Raw genomic sequence first — 21,611 nt, forward strand, 5'->3', positions numbered from 1 at the left:
GACAGGCAAAGATAGGCTTGGGAATCTATTAAATGTTCAACCTAAGAAAGAATTATTTGCGAATATTAAAAAGAGCTTTGTCAAGGCATTGCAGTATCATTGGAGACCTGAAAACAATAGGTTTAGTAGAGAATGCGTCTTGCAGATTCCTCTAGCTTTAGGACAAAACCTCTTCCATTGAAGTATGAGTCTACGGAACTCTAGAGTACTACACTTGGCACCTAAGTCACCCCACATTTTGAGTTTTCTGAAAGGCGTAGGAATAGATCATCTTGTAAACACTGAGTACACCCAGTGCCAGTCTTCTGAGTGATAGTGTAAATGATACCCTCAACTATACATATAAACAGTACTTGAGAATCGAAAAAAATTACTAAAAACAATTCCTTTTTCAAGGGACGAATGCACAAATTTTAATTCATTTTGTTTTACATTTCTCAGAACAAATCAATATTTGGTATATAAGTGTTTTGATTTAAATTATATTTTATGCTGTGAAATATTTACACTTATTACTGAATAACCTTTTAAGTAGTTCGTAGTCGATTTGGTTATGCACCACAAAATATTCATCAGAAAATTACCTAATACACTGCAAATTTTACATTTGTATTGTAGTAAAACACAATTTTTGTATTTATCAAAAGAGTTTATTGACTTTTTAATAGCAATAAAATATAATTATTCAAATTTTCTAAAATACTTCAAAATGATATATTGTTTTATACAAAAAAAGAGTATAAATTAATAATCTACAAAAATATTACTTATGTAGAAATAAAACTGAAATGCTATTGAGTTAAAACATATATGAAAAAAAAATTAAATTGTATTTCACATGTAAATTTAATGTGCATCTCAATGCAAAGCACAAGGCATTGTAGTACCATTATGAAAAGAAATATACAAAAAATACCATGTAACTCCAAAACAATATCAATATGATGAAAATAAATAATACTTTGATATCACGTTATAATAATTTTTTTAAGATTACAAATATAAAAACAGAAAATAAATTTCTAACACAAATTTTCATTTTGGTTGATATGTTGTGAATGGGGACTCCAAATATGTTATTGACGTCTTCGGCCGTTTTTCTGTGTGTATATTAAGATTAAAAAAAAATAGAGAATATTCCTACTGCAGAGTAATAACTTGCACATCTAATGGAAAATCAGCGTAGAAAATTCTTATAAATTGTTACTTTTTGAATCTCTTAGATGATGAACTGTTACAATTTTTTCTAAAAATTCTGAAAATGAACTATTTAAGATGTAAAATTACCTCGCATAGAGAAGTAGATGCTTTTGTTAATTGAAGACGTGAAATAAATAATGTGCTAAGTGCCAAAAATCGATTTTCATTTTCTACGACTATTAAATTATACTGAAAAAAATCCCAACAGAGTGCGCACTTGTTAACTGCTAAAACACGGCCAGTGAGAAATGAGCTAAGTGCCAAAAAATATAACCTTGTTTTCTGTTCTACAGGAGCTAATTTCGCCGCTGTTTTTTTGTTGTACATGCTATTTTTTATCTCATCCTGTATATTTTCAAAATAATACAGAAATGAAACTTTTGCTGGTACTACTAGTAGACATAGCAGTAAACAAATAAACAGAAATAAAGAAGTGCTGGAGAAGAACATTTTTACAATGAGAAATAAGTCGAACATTGTTTTCATTTTCCAATGGCGATTGTAAATTTTTATATACTTTGCTTCAGGTATGCAGCAACATGTAACCTCAAATGGGAAGAGGTATCGCATAAATAAAAACTGAAACTTTTTCCTGAATTTCACGGTTTGAATGATAATGTGAAGCAAAATACGTATGTTATGAGAGTATGTTAATCGTTAACATTCGAGAAACCCTGAACGAAATAAAGCCTTGAAAACAACAAAGATTTTAAAGAAAAATGTCACTAGTAGAGCAATAACAGATATGACTATTCCAGAGTAAAATTTCTGAAAAAAAAACAAAATCTGCTGGCAATGATTCCTTTCTTGAAGAAAGATAATAGACAATTATATGAAGACCTATTAGATCCTGATTCTCGTTCTTAACTTTATGTGTTTGTGTTTTTCCATTATAACTTACCCGAGTATTTGATTTTTTGCAATAATACTTAGCACATAATATGATTTTATAACATTTTTTCTGCAATTTTCTTCTCAAAGATATTAATTATACTGAAAAATACTTACTTGAAATATACCTATGTTTGATTTTGAAAGAGTTAACTCTTACACATTCATTGTAGAACAAAAAATAAGCTTTTATCTCGAAATAATGATTTGGAATTAGCACATTATTCATTTCAAGTGTTTATATATCCTACAAAAAGGCAAATCAGAAAATTTATAAAATTGTTTTCTAAACAGGCTTGATATCAATCTCTTAAGAATATTGCTTTAATAAAAGCATACAAATCCATATTCATTTTTAGTGCAAATAAAAAAAACCATTTTATATGGATATTATGAGGCATTTGTTGAAAAGCACTTTTCATAATATTCCTTTGTCATTACTTGAGTATTTTATAGTTACAATTATGTAGACAATTAGATAGTTTCAAGTTTTTTGTATTAATAGTTACTTTAGTTTGTTTTTGTTTTATTTCAAATGTAACTATGAAATAATTGAAAATTTTTCGACACAGTTACCTATTTTTATAATTAAGTAAAGCACTATTTTAAGAAGGGCAAAATGTTGATAATTATTAATAATTGATGAACGAACCTAACGATTAATATAATTTACATTATGTTTTTGAATCAAATATTGTTGCTTAAAAATTAAAACAATTCTCGTTCAATTGTTAAAAGCGTGTTTTTTCATTTAGAATTGTTCCATTTTATGTGCGATATGCGGTATCGTAAATGTTATTTTATAGCATAACATGCTACTAACGGCTGACAAATATGTTATACTATAAATACTGTGAACTACCCCCTTTTTGACAGTATACTTGTAAAATTTATCAATATGTATATATCTTTTTCAAACTTCACTGTCAAGCAAATTTAATAATAAGAATGTTTGACTGATTAGTAATTAATCACACATGGTATTTTTTCAAATTTCCAGTTAGTATATTTTTGTTAAAATGATAAAACTGAGTATACACACTACCTCACAATATCAAGAATAAGATCTGTTCACACTGGTACCCAAATATTTGCTAGAATGTATTATGTCTATTTCAATTTCCTATGTTTAACCTCAAATTTAAATAAATGCGACCCTTAAATTAAATTAAAATATGTACTTAGAATACCAAAAACAATTGAATGAGAAAAAATTGCAAGTAGCAAACATAGAAAACAAGAAAGATAGTAAAAAAATCAAAAGATGACAAAGTGGAAAAAATTATGAGTAAACGCCAAAAATAATATATGATAAATATCAAAATTATGAAATAACCCTATTTTACCATTGCCTCAGTAAAAAATGAATAAAAAAACTGCTCTCGGGATATAAATGAAGTGATAAAAAAAACTTGTATCTACCCAAACTGATAATAATAAAAGATTTACAAAGAAAGTGATTTTGTTGTCTATTAATTAATTAATGATGTGGTAAAAACAATTTTTAAAAAATTGGAAAAAATGATACAAATAACATTTATTGGAAAGAAGTTGTTTATACAAGTCAAAATTTAATTACACACACACCTAAACAAATACGCACACACGCACAAACACACACACACACACGTAAAGATGCTAGAGTGATAATTTTTCCAAACTAGTTCACATTAGCTTCAATACGGGTATATGTTATGGAGAATGTAAAAAGATTCGATTCAACACAACTGCCATCATCGAAACAAACCAATTTAAGAACTTATATATATATGGAAGAATGCCACTGAAGAACAGTACATTGGTTTATTACCAGAACAAAGCAGATAGATATTTAACGATTACAAAATTGACCCACTTTGGTTCAAAAAAGATTCAACACCTCTGTTAGATAAGGGCATTTTTTTGGTAGATTTTTATTGTAATTGATGATGATAACTATAATGAATTTGAGGATAATTTTAATAATGGTACATGTAATGATAATAATGATGCTGATCATGATGATAAAAATAATGGTAATGGTGATTTTTTATGAAGGAAGATAGAAAATGTGTGTTTTAATGTTTGTTATTATAAAAGTAATTTTCATATCATTATAGCATTAATAGAAAGAAACCTTTCATTGTATGTAAACATTTAACGAGATAGTTGAGTCTTTATTATATGATTATTCCTTAGCACATAGTAGTAGAATAATGAAATGAAAGCATAGATATTCGCAAATGAAAAGTATTGTGTCAGGTATTTCGAACAGACATAAACTTTTTTTCATTTTTTATTTTCTAAAAACATCTAATTATCAATTTAAGCAAAGTTTAAAGATAGTACGCGATAGGTACTATAGCATGTCAAAAATAAATATATCAAAATAGACGTGACTCAATATATGCTCAGAATAAAATGAGGTAGGATGTTATAATTTTCCTTACCAACACTACATTTTAAGAGTAGTTCAAAGTTCTTACTACGTAAATGAAGGTAATGTTCAAAAAATTTATTATAAAAATGACGTGCCCGTCCTTCACTACTATGTCCATACTTAATGTATGTACTACCATTTGGAGTGTATTACCTTATAGACATTAAATTTTTCAGTGGGCTCTAGGACTTTCATTGAAAGGTACCCGTTTCTTAAAATCAAAAATTCATTTTCACTTCAGTCCTAGATTCATGTTATTCTTGAACAATTTATTTTCAGATACCTCCACTTTTTTCAAAGGAAATTCAATGTTTTCAGATACCATAATAAATATTTTATAAAATAAATGTTTCTTGAATTAAGTATATAATTTCAAACAAATGTACTGTTACACATTACATATAGATATTCATAAATAATACCAATTAGAATACGGCAGCTGATATCCAGCAACTTGACGACTTTAATATTTTGGCTAAAATTATAACTGTTAATAAACTACAACAAATATCAAAAAAATATATTTTGCTGTGCACATGCTTCTTAGTCTGTAGTGCCTGTGTGAACTGATCTTAGTAAGAGTAACATAGCATTTCGCCAAATCTTAAGCTATACAACTTTGGACGTCACAACAGTTAGAAATAACAAACGAGTTCCGTTAATTCGCCGAAGTTCAATTGAGCTGTTTAATTTTCTGGCATTTCCTCAACAATTCTGGTTGAATAAGACACACACGCTGTACTTATTTCACTAAGTGTCACTAAAAACACATGATTTATTTTACAATGACTGAAAAATTATCATAGTCGGGGTAAAACCAGTTTTTAAATTCATTTCATACTTAAATTCTACGTGGACGTTTGTTATTCACTTCAAAAAAAGGTTCAAAGTAATTTATATCGACCAAAAATCGAATTGTATGCATACAGTATAATAATAAAATGTTACGCCTACCTAAGTAATATTAGGTTATACTAAAGCATTATCAATCGTTCTGATAATTGGAAAAATAATGAAGTATTTACTAAATCACAACACCCACGGAGAATTGTAATTAAATTGAGAATTCATGCAGAAAAATAAGTAGATAACATTTAGATACATTAAAACTGAAAATAAAGAAATCGACATTTTTTTCTAAAAATACATTCAATTCAAAAAAAAAACACTGGAGAATATGTTTGATCTCTTTTAACACGGGCTTTACAGTTTAAATTTAAAATTAGGCAAAAATATAAATAGAAATATGAATGACAGGTATTAAAGAGTAAAATTACTCTGTAACAAACATTGGAACAGGCACTTCCCCGAAATTTCATAAAACCAATCTTCATTTGTACAAAAAAAATAAATTTTACTCGAATGTTGTATTAAACATTGTAAGGTCCTCAAAAGATGTAGGTCCTCCTTGATCTAACATTTGCAGCATATCTGAGAGCTCATGAGGTTGTGGTTGAGGAGGAGGTCCTGAACTGGAGGATCCAGGAGCACTTTCTGACGCTTGTGCGGAATTTTGCCAGTTAGTCCATTGGTAAGCAGAAGCAGAGGCCGTGGCTGATCTACCTCCACTGAGTTGTGTATAAGTTGGTCCCGGAGACCTCGGGCTCGGTTGACTATACTGATAACCATCTGGCGCCTGCTGTGGTTGCCGCAAAGTCCAGGCCGCCGCTGCTGGAGTAGGACTCGTAGTGCTACCTTTACTTAGCCTAAAATATTCAAAATGAATAATTATAATTATAGATCGAAGCTGGTTATCAATTAGCTAGGGCCTGTCCTGGCATTAAAACTGATAGTTGTGTTGCAAATCGGTATGTGATTATTTTTCAAAAATTTCTGGTAAAAACCTTTGAAAATGAAAACAGTAAAGAAAACAATCATGGAATCAAAAAAAAGGAAGTAAGAATACATATAGCAGGAAATTAAATCTAGAAGTACTGTTCTGGAACTGCCAAGAAATAAGTACCTTAAATAATTTTGAAACACAGGAGATTGAATATTTGAATAGATTTCCTATCAATATCCTTGTGGAAACCTGGATTACAAAATAAATGCCCGGCTGCCTTCAACAATTAATGTAATATAACATGAAACAAAATATCGGTACTATATGCCTCATCATCAAACTCATAGTTTATTAATAGTAGATAATATGCTTTGCAAAGTAAGGAGTATTATGCTAATAATAAGATTATTATCAAGCTTAAATTCTACCAACTTCATTTTTTAATCTGTATCTGGCAATTTAAATCCAAATTCAATTTACTGTTGACGCAATTGCAGCTAGCTCACTAATGCAAACCCATTACTTATCAAGCACAGCATCAATAGTATTGTCTCTCATAGTTGCACAAAGGGTTCTTACCTTGCTAAAACACTAGCATTACTGCTACTTGCACTAGCTTGGGAAGGAGACCCATAAGCAATAGGAGATGGAGTAGGTTCATAAGTGGTATAAACATTCTGAACACTACTAGGTCTAGCAGCCTGTTGAGGATCAGCAAGCAGTCTTGGATATCGAGAATCATCTGGACTTGTAGTGGTTGACATAGGCAGGTACTCATTTTGGATATGTGTGGTGGGAAGCATATGGGAATAAATTGAATCTCGCCTTTGCAAACTATAGTCTAGTCCAGGTTGTTGATAGCTAACTTGCTCAGGAGCTTCGGTAGGTGCTTCACTTGGTGTATGAACTGATTTTGCAGTTGTATTTGTACACACTATATACTCCACATCGTCAGTATATGGATTCAGGAATGAAAATGCACTTGTTCGGAGCCACACCCATTCTCTATTCTTTGCTCTAAATCTGTACATTACTGATAATACTTGTCCCTTCAGTTTCAATACTGAAAGATGAAATATCATTAAGAATAATCTTACATATCTAATTAAAGTGATAAACATGAGACTTGAAATATTACCTTGCTCAAAGCTATCTTTCATATGAGTTTGATCCTCAGGATGGATAAAATCGAAGCAGCTTTTGCTCAATAATTCTGCAGTTGAATATCCTAAAAGACCTATCACACGCTGATCTACAAAAGTGAATTTCCCATCCATGGAATGCCTTGAAATAAATTCAGTGTTGCTACTTGAGCCAGATATGTCACTAGTGTTAGGTGTTGATGTAACTTGCAATCTACCAATTGCTACCAAGCAGCAATGAGAAGTGTGGATTTCCTCTTCAGATTGACGGTCTAGCTGAACACCTGGGAACATATCTGATATTTTTTGGGGGTTAGTCACACAATAGTTAAACGGAACATTTACAGCTTTTCATTTTATATTGTGATCAAAATAGTTTTACTATGAATAATTAAATTTTGAACTTATAAAAGAAAAACCTAATGTCTCATACAACTATATTAGAAATATTTTTTTCCATATAGTTTACCTGTTGGTGGCCAATTTTTTATGTACCCTGTACAATGTACAACAGCATGGTTTTGGCCATCTCGTCCAGGACCTAAACTATTCCGTTGTTTAAGGCGATTTAAATGGCCAACTGGCATACTTTCCGGTGGAACATTCCCTACTTTCATCCTACAAATGAAACCTCTTCTAGATCCCATACATAATCTCATCGAAGCTACAAAAAAATATTGATTTCAGAAACGAGTAAAACAAAAAGTAAGCAAAAATCTGTTATTTACTTTAGATACTTACAGTGATTTCCTTCTTTCTTAACAGTTCCACTTTTCAAATCCAAGATTCTTCCGGTATTCTGTGGTTCTTGTGTTGATAATTGTTCTCTAACTTTCTCTACATCTTCAGGATGTATATTGTCGTATAAACAGGAGCCGTACCAATCACTTTGAGAGTAATTTAGAACTGGGCCGATAGAATCTGATACGTATATAACCCTTCCTGTATCACAGCTAACTACAAAAAGAAATCCATCAGCTGCTTCTAGAATTAGATGTTTCAGTTCTTGGTCCGTTAGAAATGAGGGTTTGTAAGTACCATCTGTGCTAGTATTACCAGTACCTAACAAAAAGATTTTAGTTACAATTTTGATATAGAATATAGAATTTACCTTTAATTAACCCATTATGTAAAAGTAAAAAAAGGAATAAATTTATATGTGTTATATTTTTCTCTATTACGCTGCTTAAAAACTGGAGCCGATTTCAAGTAACTGATTATTTAGAGAAAAATCATGAAGAATGATAATAACAGTCATAACGGATGCTTGAGACCGTTTAGTACCTTGAACTGTAAAAGAAATTCACAATTACTTAAGCTATTAAACTAGCAGTTTCTGGTCAGAATATTCAGAAGGATGAGTAGATGTATTTTGATACTTAATGCAGATTTCATTGAGATACAAATATACACAGTAATCCCAATATATATTCAATGTTAGTATGAAAAGGAAGACGATAGCAGTAAAACAAAAACCGAATTATGTTAACCACTCATTTTAATGGAAGATGGAACCTTGAGAAGACATATTTTAGATATGAGTCATCTTCTGCTTAAACATGAAACATAGATGGCTATAAAAATGAAAAAATAATGGGTGGAATGAAAAAAAATTAGTATAATTTCTTCTAAGGAAAAAACAAGTACTATCCTGGTGCAAATTGCAAGCAGAAAAGCATAATCTGTTAACCCATTTCTACCAAGTTAAAGTGGAAGTAAAGTTTCATCGTCTATCCTCAGTTGCCTACGTGTCTAAATAGAACGTACTGCGTCAAAAAATTCCGTACAATTTTGAATTATATTGAGACCTGACGAAATTTTACTCTGTACGTAATTTTGATAGTGAATTTACAAAAAAATGTTTCTTATTTCTTGAATTACACGGAAACTCTTCTAAAAAACTTATATACGAAATAACACAAATACAAGAAACAAAAGAACTTTTTATAATTAATAATTTCATGGATGACAAGTCTACGTCTATATATATATATATATATATATATATATATATATATATATATGCATATACATGGGTGGGACAAAATTTCAAAATCTGTATCAATACTTCACAATCTTTCGAATACGTGGAGCTTCCATCAACATATCATTATTTTATATACACTGTATAAAGAATTTCATTGCGCAGACTAACGCTGTATATGAAAATCAATCTAACGGCTAATATTGCACCAAACGTCGCCATGTGAATTTTAATTTTGACTTGAAATTTTAAATCTACATTTTTGAATAATTTTATAAACAATTAATGAAAATAAAAATTAAGCCTCCACACGTATTTTCCCCTTTTAATGCAGAAAGTGAATAGTGAAAATAAATTATATATCCATTTCGCAGTAGAACATAATTCATGATGAATTTGGTTATTATTACTGGTGAGTATTTTAGAATGAACCTGTGGATAAGGTAAGAGGCAATACATTCAACAATTTATTTAGAGTATAACGGAAGTAGGAGCGATACTTTGTAACACAAAATTGATTGACGTAAAGCAAATAAACTGTCTGCTCATTAAAAATGTGGTCATGTACTTAGGTTACGTACCTATATTACTAGTAGAATAAGAATATTCTACTTTTTTCTCAGTATTTATTGTTAACGTGTTATTTTTCATCTTTGATATACTATCAAGGGCATAGCCCACTTTTTTCATTTTTGTGTCTTTTACAACAATTGAATTTGTTATAAACAATTGAACACGAATTCTATGCAAGATTTTTAGATGGTTAGATGTTTTTCTTAGAATTTGTAATAAATAATAATTGTATGTTCTTCATAGTTCTGAATTTTTTAAAATTGTTTCGTTCAAAATACGCTTCAGCTTATTTTTTCTTGTACACAAATTTCCCCGCTGTATTGATCATTATTTATATCAGACATCTAGTCCGGACTACATATAAAAACGCACAACAGATTTGACAGTGTGTTAAAATTGAAAATGTTTATAAACTGCCACTGTACTTTTAAAACATTTTTTACAGTCTACGTCTATAAATTACTTTGTATTTAACGGTTAATAGCGCTTAAAATAGCTTTTTATGATTACAATGAAATTAGTGTTCAAAAGTTCAAAATGTAGGTGATTTTAATTCGATAGTTTTTTTCCTATTTTATAGACTCTTATTTAGTTGTGTTCTAAAAAAACTATTATTTTAGTCCATTATCCCTATACTGTAAACATGATCCATTTTCAACTTTTTTAATTATGTCTTTTTTAACGTTTTAGAGAACGCAGAGCGTGATTTGCATAATGAAAGTGGATTAGATTATGAATATGATATTCTAGTAAGGAACTTATTCATGGGAAAAGAACATATAATTGAATTATTTTCGTTTTAGATTCAAGTAATACCAGTGGTACCTTCAGATGTGTACCAAACAGCAAAAGTATCTAGAATAGTACTTCTGGTCCAAAATAATAATATGACAAATACATTTGGCAATATTTGAATGAAATCAAATTGATCATAGTATCATAGAAACACGAAGGTGATACAGATCACGAAGAAGAGACCAATATGGAAACTGATAATAAAAACTTATATTCAGTTAATGCCACAGTAGAGAGCAGCCAAAAAAATTAGACAAAAATACATGAGATTACTTGGACAAAACAGGAAAAGGAGTTGACCGAGAAACATTTTCAAAGGAATATACGGAAGATAACCTACCCAAATAAGAAGAATTTCAAGAGTTCATGGAATTATATCCAGAAATGTTTACCAAACGAAGATGGGATGGAATCAAAACATAATATTTCAAGTAGTTAAATTAATGAAAATCGACATATGTCACTTTTTCTTATTAGTTTATTTATACTTTAATATGATTTTACAATGTTTTTTTTATTTGAAATTTCAATAAAATATGTATATTCATTTAATGTATAATACTCACCAAAGAACTCTGAGAAAAATAATAACTTGTTGAATTTATATTTTCCTGTTCCACTTTCGTATTTTTTGTAACAAAAATTCAAACATTCTGATATTATTTGAACAATATGAGGTGAAAAAGTGTGAAGTGTGAAAAGAATAGTTTAAATACTATTTCGACACCTTATATAGTTTGAAAAATATTATTTCAAATGAACGAAAATATATTTAAGAAGAAGCAGCTACTATTATGATCTATAATATTTAAACACCCTTGTTCAAACTATGTAGGGTATCATTTGTTCATACCTTATTAAATATTTTATTGGAAAATTTGATTTAATATTATTTACATTTTTATCATATTTGGGCTATCTCCAATATATTACTTTATGTGCAAATTGAAGAAAATGTTGAAAAAGTGGAATATTACCATCTTTTCTTGAAATTAGAGTTTTATATGAGACCAAAGTATAAAATGCTCTAATATTGAAAGTCCAAACAAATAATCCTACTCCAAAGTGGAAAATAGAAATATAGATTTACTCCTAAACTTCTTTTCTATGCTAAAAATTTTAATATACTACTACCTAATAATTGTAATATTCTACTACCTATTAATCCCCAGGCTATTGTTTTTGAGAAATTATCGAAGAAAAAAAACGGAAATACTTAATCTTAACCTAAAGGGGTCACATCGGATAAGTCCCGTCCAGCAACCGTACTAAAGCACGCACTATTGCAGTGGTTATGTGTCGTCCGTTAGAAACTAGTACATTGCAGGGGCATTTTGAAAAATATTTTATTTTTCGAACAAACTAAGATAGAACGGTAAAACGATATTTATGAATACGCGCATTTAGTTTTCGAAAACAGTTGAACATAATAAATCCGGCTTTCTAAAACGCGGAATATTTAAAATTCGGAGTGATTCGTTCGTATCGTAATTTTTAGCTTCGTATTTGACACTAGATGGCGACACCATACATAAGGATACCTTGAATAATCAGAATTTTTTCCCCTTTCCAATTATATTTTTTTTTATTTTTTCTATACTATTACTTTTATTAATATTTAATTAGTATTTAATCTTTTTATTATTATTATTTTATAAATGTGTTTTTGTGGAGTATTAAACGCGATTTTATTAAATTTTATGCACACCTCGCTCTCCGTTTACATTATTATGTAATGCGATATGATTTCTCGTTAGCGCGATAGATGGTGCCACCATAAATTCATTCAATTATTCGTATGATCTAAGTTAAGAAAAAATCTAAAATCCGAAACCAATCCTTTCCCAGCGATTCCGGATTTATGATGTACTGTTCTTATGTATTCATCGTCTCTGACTGAAATTATTGCCAAGTACAATATAAAAATATAATAATAATAAAAAATTACTTATATTAATTAATTAAGAATTGCGGCGTTTTAAATTTCGCTGTTTCTTTTAAAAAACAATAAATTCATCGATTTCAAAAGTCAATATTTAAGTTGACGGTGGACAGAAATACTGAGGTTATTGGTTACAGTTGTTAATATCCATTGGTTATATTATGAATTAAATAAAATTTTTATAGGTTAGATTAGGTTATTGTGAATGATTGGTTAGTTGATGATTGACATTGAATTTAAAATTCATAGGTTAGGTAAGCTTAATTGGTTAGGTTAGCATATTAAAATTTATGTGTGTCATTCATTATGAAACCAACCAATATTCAACATCATTCACAACAACCTAGCCTAATCTAACCTAAAAAAATTTATTGTCATCCATAATCTAACCAATGAAAATTAACAATGATTTCTATAACAGTAGTCAATAAACTTGAAGTGCCACTTTAAATACTGATTTTTGAAATCGATGAATTCAATGTTTTTTAAAAGAAACAACAAAATTATTGTTATAATTTTATACATATTTTTATATTCTACTTTAGCATAATTTCAATCCCAGCCGATGAATACAAAGTATTCGAAAGCTCTGAAATATATTAGAGTTAGCACACTTTGATTTTTAATTTTTTTAATTTTGCCATAATCCCACTACAAAAACGCTCGTCATCTAATCTAGCTGGTAAAAACTTCGGAGGTATATGAAATTTTTCCCTGTTTATATAATGGGAATATTCGATAACTGATCAGTAAGGTAAATTTGTTAAATTTAAACAATATTTCATGATAAAATTACTTAAATTAATGATATTGAAAATAAAAAAAATAATTTTCAAATTCTTTCATATTTGTAAATCAAAAGTCAAATTAACATAACCTAAAAACAGGAATTGGTATTTTTCTTTTTTCAACCAGCTGTCAGAATTTTGATAAGATTTTGTTATAGAATAAGGCATCAGTTTATTATTTCAAAGAAAATAATTAGAATGAGTTTATTGGAAAGAAGTTATGTTTTATGTAAAAAAATATAAATAAGAAGGGTTATATATATTAAATTTAGAATTTAGGGTGTAAAATTATAATTAAGTTATATGTAATTGTATATATTAACTATTGGGAGAGTAAGTCAAGCAAACATACTTATATTTTTTTAAACTGGAAAATTTATGATTATATTAATATCTGTGGTTTCTATGAAACATTAGATAGTTATAACTGGGCAGAAGATGCGGAAATATAAAATTTAAAAGAAAGTGAGGAAAGCTCTCTTGTTTCGTTGAGTCTAGATGTATTTGAGAAGGAAGACGATTGTCGATTTTTTTTGTTATTAGAATTATATGGTATATAAGTTATTTGTAAAATATAATTTTAACTCTACTATTTATGTATTTATGCTTCTAAATATTCTTGATTTTTATTCTCTTCTGTTTTAAAATTAGTTGGTTTTTAATTAATTTTTGAAAGATCAACATATTTTGACTGAAGTTAGTCGAAACGTCAATTTTTTATCATTCTTCCAAAAATATTAAAAGAAATCAAGAATATTTAGAAATTATATTTAAATTAAATTAAATTATATTAAATTTAAGTCTTGAAACTGACAATATACCAATTAATTTTTCTTATTAGAACAGAGTTCTAGTTTGATTTTATTCTTATTTTGATATTCATGATGAAGGTGATCAATATAAATACGCAAATTATTAGTGTTAATATCATATTTTGATAAAGACTTAAGAAAAGTCGAAACTTTAATATATATATATATATATATATATATATATATATATATATATATATATATATATATATATATATATATATATACATTAAACGTTCTTGATTTCTTAACTTTAGGTCTCCTCTGTTTTAAAATTAGATTTTTTTAAATAATTTTTGAATTAAAAAAAAAGTGTGGCAATAATGGCAATCCCTCATTATAAGCCAGAGATATGAGTCTTGACTTCACACTACTTTCTTATTTACACTTCAACCATTCTTCCACACTTCTTTCTACAGATTGTTGTAAGAACGCCTCTGTAATTCAATGCAATGTCTCACGTGGAAACAGTAAAGACTACAGTTTGCAGTTCCCGTTGTTTTTACACAAAGTTGCAAATTACAACAAACAATGAGTTTTATCGGTGTCGTTTTGTATTCCTTTATGTTTTCAGTCAACTACCGTAGAATATTAGACTTCGGTTAAATTATAAAGAATGGTTTGTTCTGTTTCTAAGTTGACTAATCATATCACTTGTTATAATTATATAGGAAATGTTACTAATTATATCCATGATAATATATACGAATGTAAATAGTTCATTTTTAATCACAAGTATCTATTATATATTATCTATTATCTGTTACAACTGGTACAATTGAATAAAAACAGTTGCTCAACATATGCTCAAAAATAATTATAGGTGTTAAATTACAGTGAATAATCCAAGTTATTTTCCCAATATTTCATTGAATATATTCAAGTGCTCAAAGAAAACATTGCGAAAATAAATCAAGGTAAAAATCAACAATAATTTCATTCAACTAATAGCTTGTTATCTGTCATAATTTCCATTGTGTAGTGTGATGGACGAGTCACTTCACAATCTTTATGGTTGAAATTCAAATGCAACAGTTTGGCGGAAATGCTTTGCACTAGATTTAAATAATAAGGGCATTAATCGTGTGGAGCAACTAGTAGGCATTTTGAGGCCCATAAACTAACAACGATACCATCATCTTATGTATAGCTTGCTTTGCTACGACATCAGACAAGTTACGGTGCTTCCAACAACCAAACAAACTTGGTTGCAAACATTTCATTCAAGATTCATTGTATATATTTTTAGATAGTTAAAGTATCAAGTTAGATTGAGATATTAACATTAGTCAAATTCAAACTTTTTGCAAATATTTGTAATGTGGATTTAAATGTTTTTAAATAGCACACAACATAAAGTGGAAAGCTATAAAGATTACAAGTACGTTATTTAATTATTATTTCAGTGATTTCTAATATTCATCTACTAAATTATCGTTCATCATTGATTTTTGTATTTTCAATAATTATGTCCTGAAATAGAAATAGAAATCTTTGAATTCCAAATTTATCTCTTTGAACTGGACTGAATTGATTTGTGTTTTGGAATACTAATCCTTTGGAAGATCTTAAATATTGCTGGAATACGGTTAATTTCATGCGAAATTTTGAATTTATTGTGAGCTTAAGAATATTTGTAGCAGTAAATAAATTTGTCTATTTGTCGTTCATAAAAGAAGTTACATATAAGAGTGCCCTATTTATTTATTTATATTTTTTAAAATCTCCCTAAGGTTAAGAATCGCTTAGATTCGGACCTATCCCTACCTGAGCTAAGAGTAGATGTCTTTTTGGATTGTGAACAAATAAATTATTTACATTCCCAACCATGAAGATATGCAAATTGAATAAAATCTTCTAATAGTGATATGTTTGCTCGTCTATAAACAATTGTGAATAGTAATAATGATTATAAATATCTAGTTATTTCCTATGGAACTATCTTTCCAACGTGATTCACATGTTCCTTGCCGGGTTTGTTCTTTGCCTTCTTTGTGCTTTTGAGTTCTCTCACTAGTACCCATAGGCATAATTATAAGATCAAACAATATGTAATTACTACCTCACTTTCGAAATGCTTACCTAACACTGTAAACTATAAAATACATAAAGCAAATCGTTCTCTTTTTTAGAGTAAACTAGACAATTCCGGTTTTTCTAGAGCCGCACATATTTTTCCGCTGAAAATCTTATATATTATTTCTAAGCGAAACAAATTTAGCTTCTAGAATACCTATGCATTAAGGTATTGTAAACTACGGCACAAAAGAAACATGATATTTTGAACTTTTTCTGGAAAAATAATGCATCCGATTTTTAACAATTGTTTTCACATTATAACCTAAAACTTGGGGAGCTCATTGTTATAGTCATTTAGATATGGAAACATCCTGTTTTAAATAACCTTGTAAAAGATTCACTATATTGATAGCGGCGGGTGTAATTTGGGCGCTAACCATTCTTCTTTACCTGTCTGACCAAGAAGGGTAGATAATCCGACATTTATTTTCGGGGCTAAGAAGTGCAGGTAGGTTGAGTCATGAAATAACCCAATAGAGAGAAAGCTGATAGATTTTTAAGTAGGTTAGGTTAGGTTATGTAAATCTCTTATTTTATATGTAATATGTACTTAAGTACTAAATAAAAATATAAAGAAATATAAAATTTACTTGATTCTGTAGAGTGTTACAAAAATGTTGTAAGGAAACTTTATTAAGGGCAGATTTTTCATTTAAAAAAAGTGCAAAGTAGCCCCCTCTAACGGTAAATTTTTTCAGACCTTAAGTGATAATAGGTTATTTCTCTTATAGGAAAATCTAAAAATACAAAAATATATCTTATTATAAATATCGGTGATTTAATAAATATTATTATTTACTTACACTTATTCAGTCAATGAAAGGAGACAGCTCACAGACATTTACAAATAGACTTTTCAGTTTCTAACAAAATACTAAAGTTGCTAATACATACGCTTCCAAAATCGAAATCTAGATTGAAAAGTACTCCACACAGCAAACTTTTCAGCTTTGCGACATTGTAGGAAACTGTATCAAAATCTGTCTCTGCTAATAATAGTAATAACCCTCAGTCGGGAGGTTCAAACAATTGTTATATAAGACATAATTTCAATAACCGCGGCCGCGGTCGCACAAATCAATTTAACAATCTTTACAACAATAAAGCAAATCACACGTGGCAGGGAAAATTTCCAAAATACTAGGAACAACCGATCATATTTTAGGTATTTTTATTTTAGGCAGAATTTTATTTCAAAATATCAATGTAAACTTGACTATTCTGACTTTACAATAACTATTAGATTATATAAAAAAATTATTGATTCGTGTTCAAAGTGGACCTTAAGAAGTATCAATCATTATTTCTGAGGTGAGATTTTGAGAGAAACATGGAGCTTGAATAAACAGAAGGATTGTGTGATCGACAGCAATGAAATTTTGCCTGGAGTTTTTGTTGCAAGGGCTATAATAACTAGAAATTTCCCATAAGTCAAAATAATTAACACGGTTATTTTGAGGGGGATCGATCTGAAAATACTGACTTTAAGTGATTTTTACATTTTCAATATTGACATCGAGAAAGAAAATCGTGTTTTTGAAATAACTTAATATGCAGGAAATTCCTGAGTTTGCGAAAGAAAACTTCATGGAATTATATGAAAAGTTTTCTATATTTTTTGATTTAAAATCTTATAAATTAAGTACTAATAATTTTCAAATAACATCTCAAAGCGACTAATAATGGACCGATTTATATAAACAAATAAAAAAGTCGTCGCGACTGTAGCGCATTTTCACCGTTAGCAATCAGTAAATATTAACAACTCTTAATTTATAAAAAGAAGTTTGCATGAAAAATAAAACAAGAACAATATCAATATTTTCATTTATTTAATAATCTTGTCCTGACAATTCTCATAATTGGTTTATGAAATGAAAAGTGACCTCAAATGACATGAATTGACGTCCATTGAAGCCAATTGACGTCTATTGTCATTTGATGTCGATCTATGTCTTATGATGTTAATTAATGTAATTTGAGGTCCTTTGGCGAATGGAATCACATTTTGATTAATTCCTGACGGACGAACGGACGGACTGACGGACGAACGGACGGACCGATGCTGATAGCAATAAAAAAGAGTTTAAAATCGTATTTGAAAATATGAAGGTAGTTAAGTAATTATATTTTAAGGCTCTATATACTAGAGGCAGGCCAGTCGAATAGCATTTATTCCTGATTTTTTTTATAATATATTTAGGCGGTATATAAATTACGTATTCACTAAAGATTTTATTGTTTGAAAATTGAAATTTTAGCTTTCTCAATGGTGTTCTTAGAACGTTTTGAATGCCCTTCATGAGACGGCTCTCGTGAAGGCCATTCTCCAAGAAGGGGTGATGTAAGCTCGTTTACACCAAATAATACTATTTAGGAATACTAAACAAATTTACGGATTATTTACAAAAGTTACAAATTTTTAATATTAAAGTATTTATGAATTGAATGCAAGTTGCCGAATCAGGAAAATTACGTAGTTCCATGTGGCATAATGTGCAATGAACTTTTAGTTTGCATTCATATTTCAAGAGAATGATGATTTTGAGCATATTCCACTCAGATTTTTTTAAATAACAAAAAATTATAAGATTTTCTCATGTAATGGCCATATCAATTATTGAGCTATTCTCTCAAATTTAATAAAATCGCAGAAGAGTGAAAATCAATCTTATAACATAGAACATTATATTGCAAGTATTAGAAGTGCGAGTGAACCAAATTAAATAGAGATTAATACATTAATACTCCATACCAACATTCAAACATACGTATTAAAATATCCTGATCACTTGCCGGTTAGTTCTATATATTTTAGGAAGCAAAAACTGATTAATTTATATTAAAGCAGTATTTTTACATTTTTTAAAAATGAAAATTAGAATATTTTCATGTTTACAGTAGAGGTATGAATTTTCTGTTCTAATGAGAGATAATATATTCTACAAAATGATACAAATATATTTTTTTATAGGATCAAACATGATTTTGAAATAGCTAGAATTCACTTTAATAAAAAAAATAATTCACATTATACGCTTCCTGGCGTATTATTAAAATAACACATCATAGGACAACAAGTGACTAAAATTTATGAAGTGGTAAACGTTTTATTATATAAACGAAGTTATGGAATAATATTTTGATTATAACTCAAACAATATGGATAGCAGCTATAATATAAGAATAAGAATGACGTTTTTAGAAGCACCTATCGGATATGCAAAACGCAATCCGCATAAAAATGAAGCTAGCCAGTACATCGGCTCGTGTGTATTTTTAATTTAATTTCTACGAATAAATTTAAGCCACGTACACCTTAAGGCATTTTTCAGAAAGGAAATTCAAAACACTACTAAATAATAATGATTTAGAAACGTCTATCACGCACTTTCATCGCATAATTTATTTAAAACATTCAATTACTGCAATGAGAAACAACAATAGTTAGAGTGTATTGAATATTTTATGACTAGATAAATTTCAAATATTCAATTCATTATTTATTTTGAAAAAAATTATCTTTTCAATGTAAAACATCATTACATTATCTACTATTTCATAAACATTCATAAGGATCCGTCATTGAAACAACTGCTCAAAATTGTAACTACCAGACATCTAGGAATCGATAACTTGATAGAAAGATTTTACCAAATACAAAATATTTTGCAGATACATCCCTTTTCCAGAAATATCTTTTCATCTATGATGACAATTAGAACCTTTTTCTGGCCTTGGCAGTAGCTAGGTCACATATAAAAACACGCTATTTTCTGTAAGTGACTCTTAAGAATTTATTTCCTATAATGTTTCAAGTATTGTCGATTTAATAATAACGATGATTGAAATAGTATAATTTATAATGAATAATCCCTACACATTCTAAGAAATGTTATTTTCTCTTAAGAAACAATATAAAATATACCACAAAACAAATCTTATATGTACATACTTACTAGCTACGAAAGTAACTTTAAAAGAACCACTCACTCTCACCTCTGAGTTGCTTCATATGAGCAACTGCCATCCTAAGAATCGTCAGTTTATCAGGTTTCCTGGCTAGAGCACTGCAGGTGGGAACCATATCAGATAACTCGGTGATGTACGCCGTCATCTTATTACGTCTTCTCCTCTCAATTTCGCAATGGTTCTCCCTACTGTAAGTTGCAAGAAAGGTATAGGTCATTACAAAATTTATCGATTAATACACCTCAGATACTCTTCCTACCGTGTATTTAATTTTATTTTTATTTTTAAAAAGTGTACTTATATTTACTGTACCGGCTTATTTCCTAATATTGTGTAAATCTTCCACTTGATTAGACATCTTCATGCAACCATCAATGATTCTTAATATAAGCAAATAAGGTCACCTCAATATCTCGATATACTTCATTTTTTATTTGCAAACGATATTCCTTGATCTCATAATGTTAAATAACATAAGAACTTTTCACTACATTAGTTGAATAAAGTAAAATAGAAAAGCAAAAAAAACCTTGGATGCCAGATGTCAATCCAACCAAACACGTCCGAAAAAGTGCTAACATAGATTACTAACAATTTAATCCTATTGAACCAAAAATTCAATAAAATAATTATAGATTTTTTTAGACCTTTTTCACGAAGCGAGAGTCAGTGAGAACACATTCTTAGCTTTTGCTTACAGTGTAAATAGGTACATGGTGCATCTAGTTTTAAAACAGATTCCTAAATTCTTAAATAATCCATTCATATTTTGTAAGATTATGATTCCAATCAAATCTAGGAACTCGATATTAGAGTTGGCCAAAAAAAGTTGCTTCAGATCTTCATTTGAAGCGGGTTCATTAAAATCAAGAACTAAAGGGGATATATTTGGAATTACTAAATCTTCGCACACTTTTTAAATTTATGTTTGATACAGTATCTCCAACATCTTTATAGACTGAATATTGATTTGTCGCCATATATAACCTGAACATTTAAAAGTAGGAATTAGATTAGATCTTCTTAATGGGAAATGTACAATAATAAAATGGTAACCGAAGAATTACGTGATTCAACTCTTCACAAGTCCACCTACCACATTTTGTTTTTCAAAATTATAGTGTTTAATAATTTCGATCAGCTATTTGACGTTTTTGGAAGTATATCTAATGTTTTGGAAGCCATAGACATTAACACCAGCCTTTTTGGTTTGATTGTTAGATATCCCAAC

At 29.0% G+C, this 21,611-nt stretch overlaps 1 protein-coding gene across 10 annotated transcripts in view; it reads right to left on the reverse strand.

Annotated features, from left to right (window-relative positions):
• Positions 1-628: 628 nt before the first annotated feature.
• The window catches only part of LOC130451000 (aryl hydrocarbon receptor nuclear translocator homolog), a 96,580-nt gene continuing 75,597 nt past the window's right edge, over positions 629-21,611 (reverse strand). For 2 of the 10 annotated variants that reach the window (XM_056789781.1, XM_056789776.1), the window contains 6 exons: positions 20,408-20,568; positions 8,177-8,497; positions 7,905-8,099; positions 7,432-7,731; positions 6,873-7,356; positions 629-6,216 (listed from right to left, as the gene is read on the reverse strand). In XM_056789781.1, coding sequence (XP_056645759.1) covers positions 5,865-6,216; positions 6,873-7,356; positions 7,432-7,731; positions 7,905-8,099; positions 8,177-8,497; positions 20,408-20,568 — 1,813 coding nt within the window. In that variant the 3' untranslated portion in view covers positions 629-5,864. Of the gene's footprint in view, positions 6,217-6,872; positions 7,357-7,431; positions 7,732-7,904; positions 8,100-8,176; positions 8,498-20,401; positions 20,569-21,611 lie in introns of all 10 variants that reach the window. The other 8 variants (XM_056789782.1, XM_056789778.1, XM_056789780.1 and 5 more) reach the window with 7 other exon arrangements.

The sequence above is a fragment of the Diorhabda sublineata genome, chromosome X (genome assembly GCF_026230105.1).
Source record: "Diorhabda sublineata isolate icDioSubl1.1 chromosome X, icDioSubl1.1, whole genome shotgun sequence".
NCBI lineage: Eukaryota > Metazoa > Arthropoda > Insecta > Coleoptera > Chrysomelidae > Diorhabda > Diorhabda sublineata.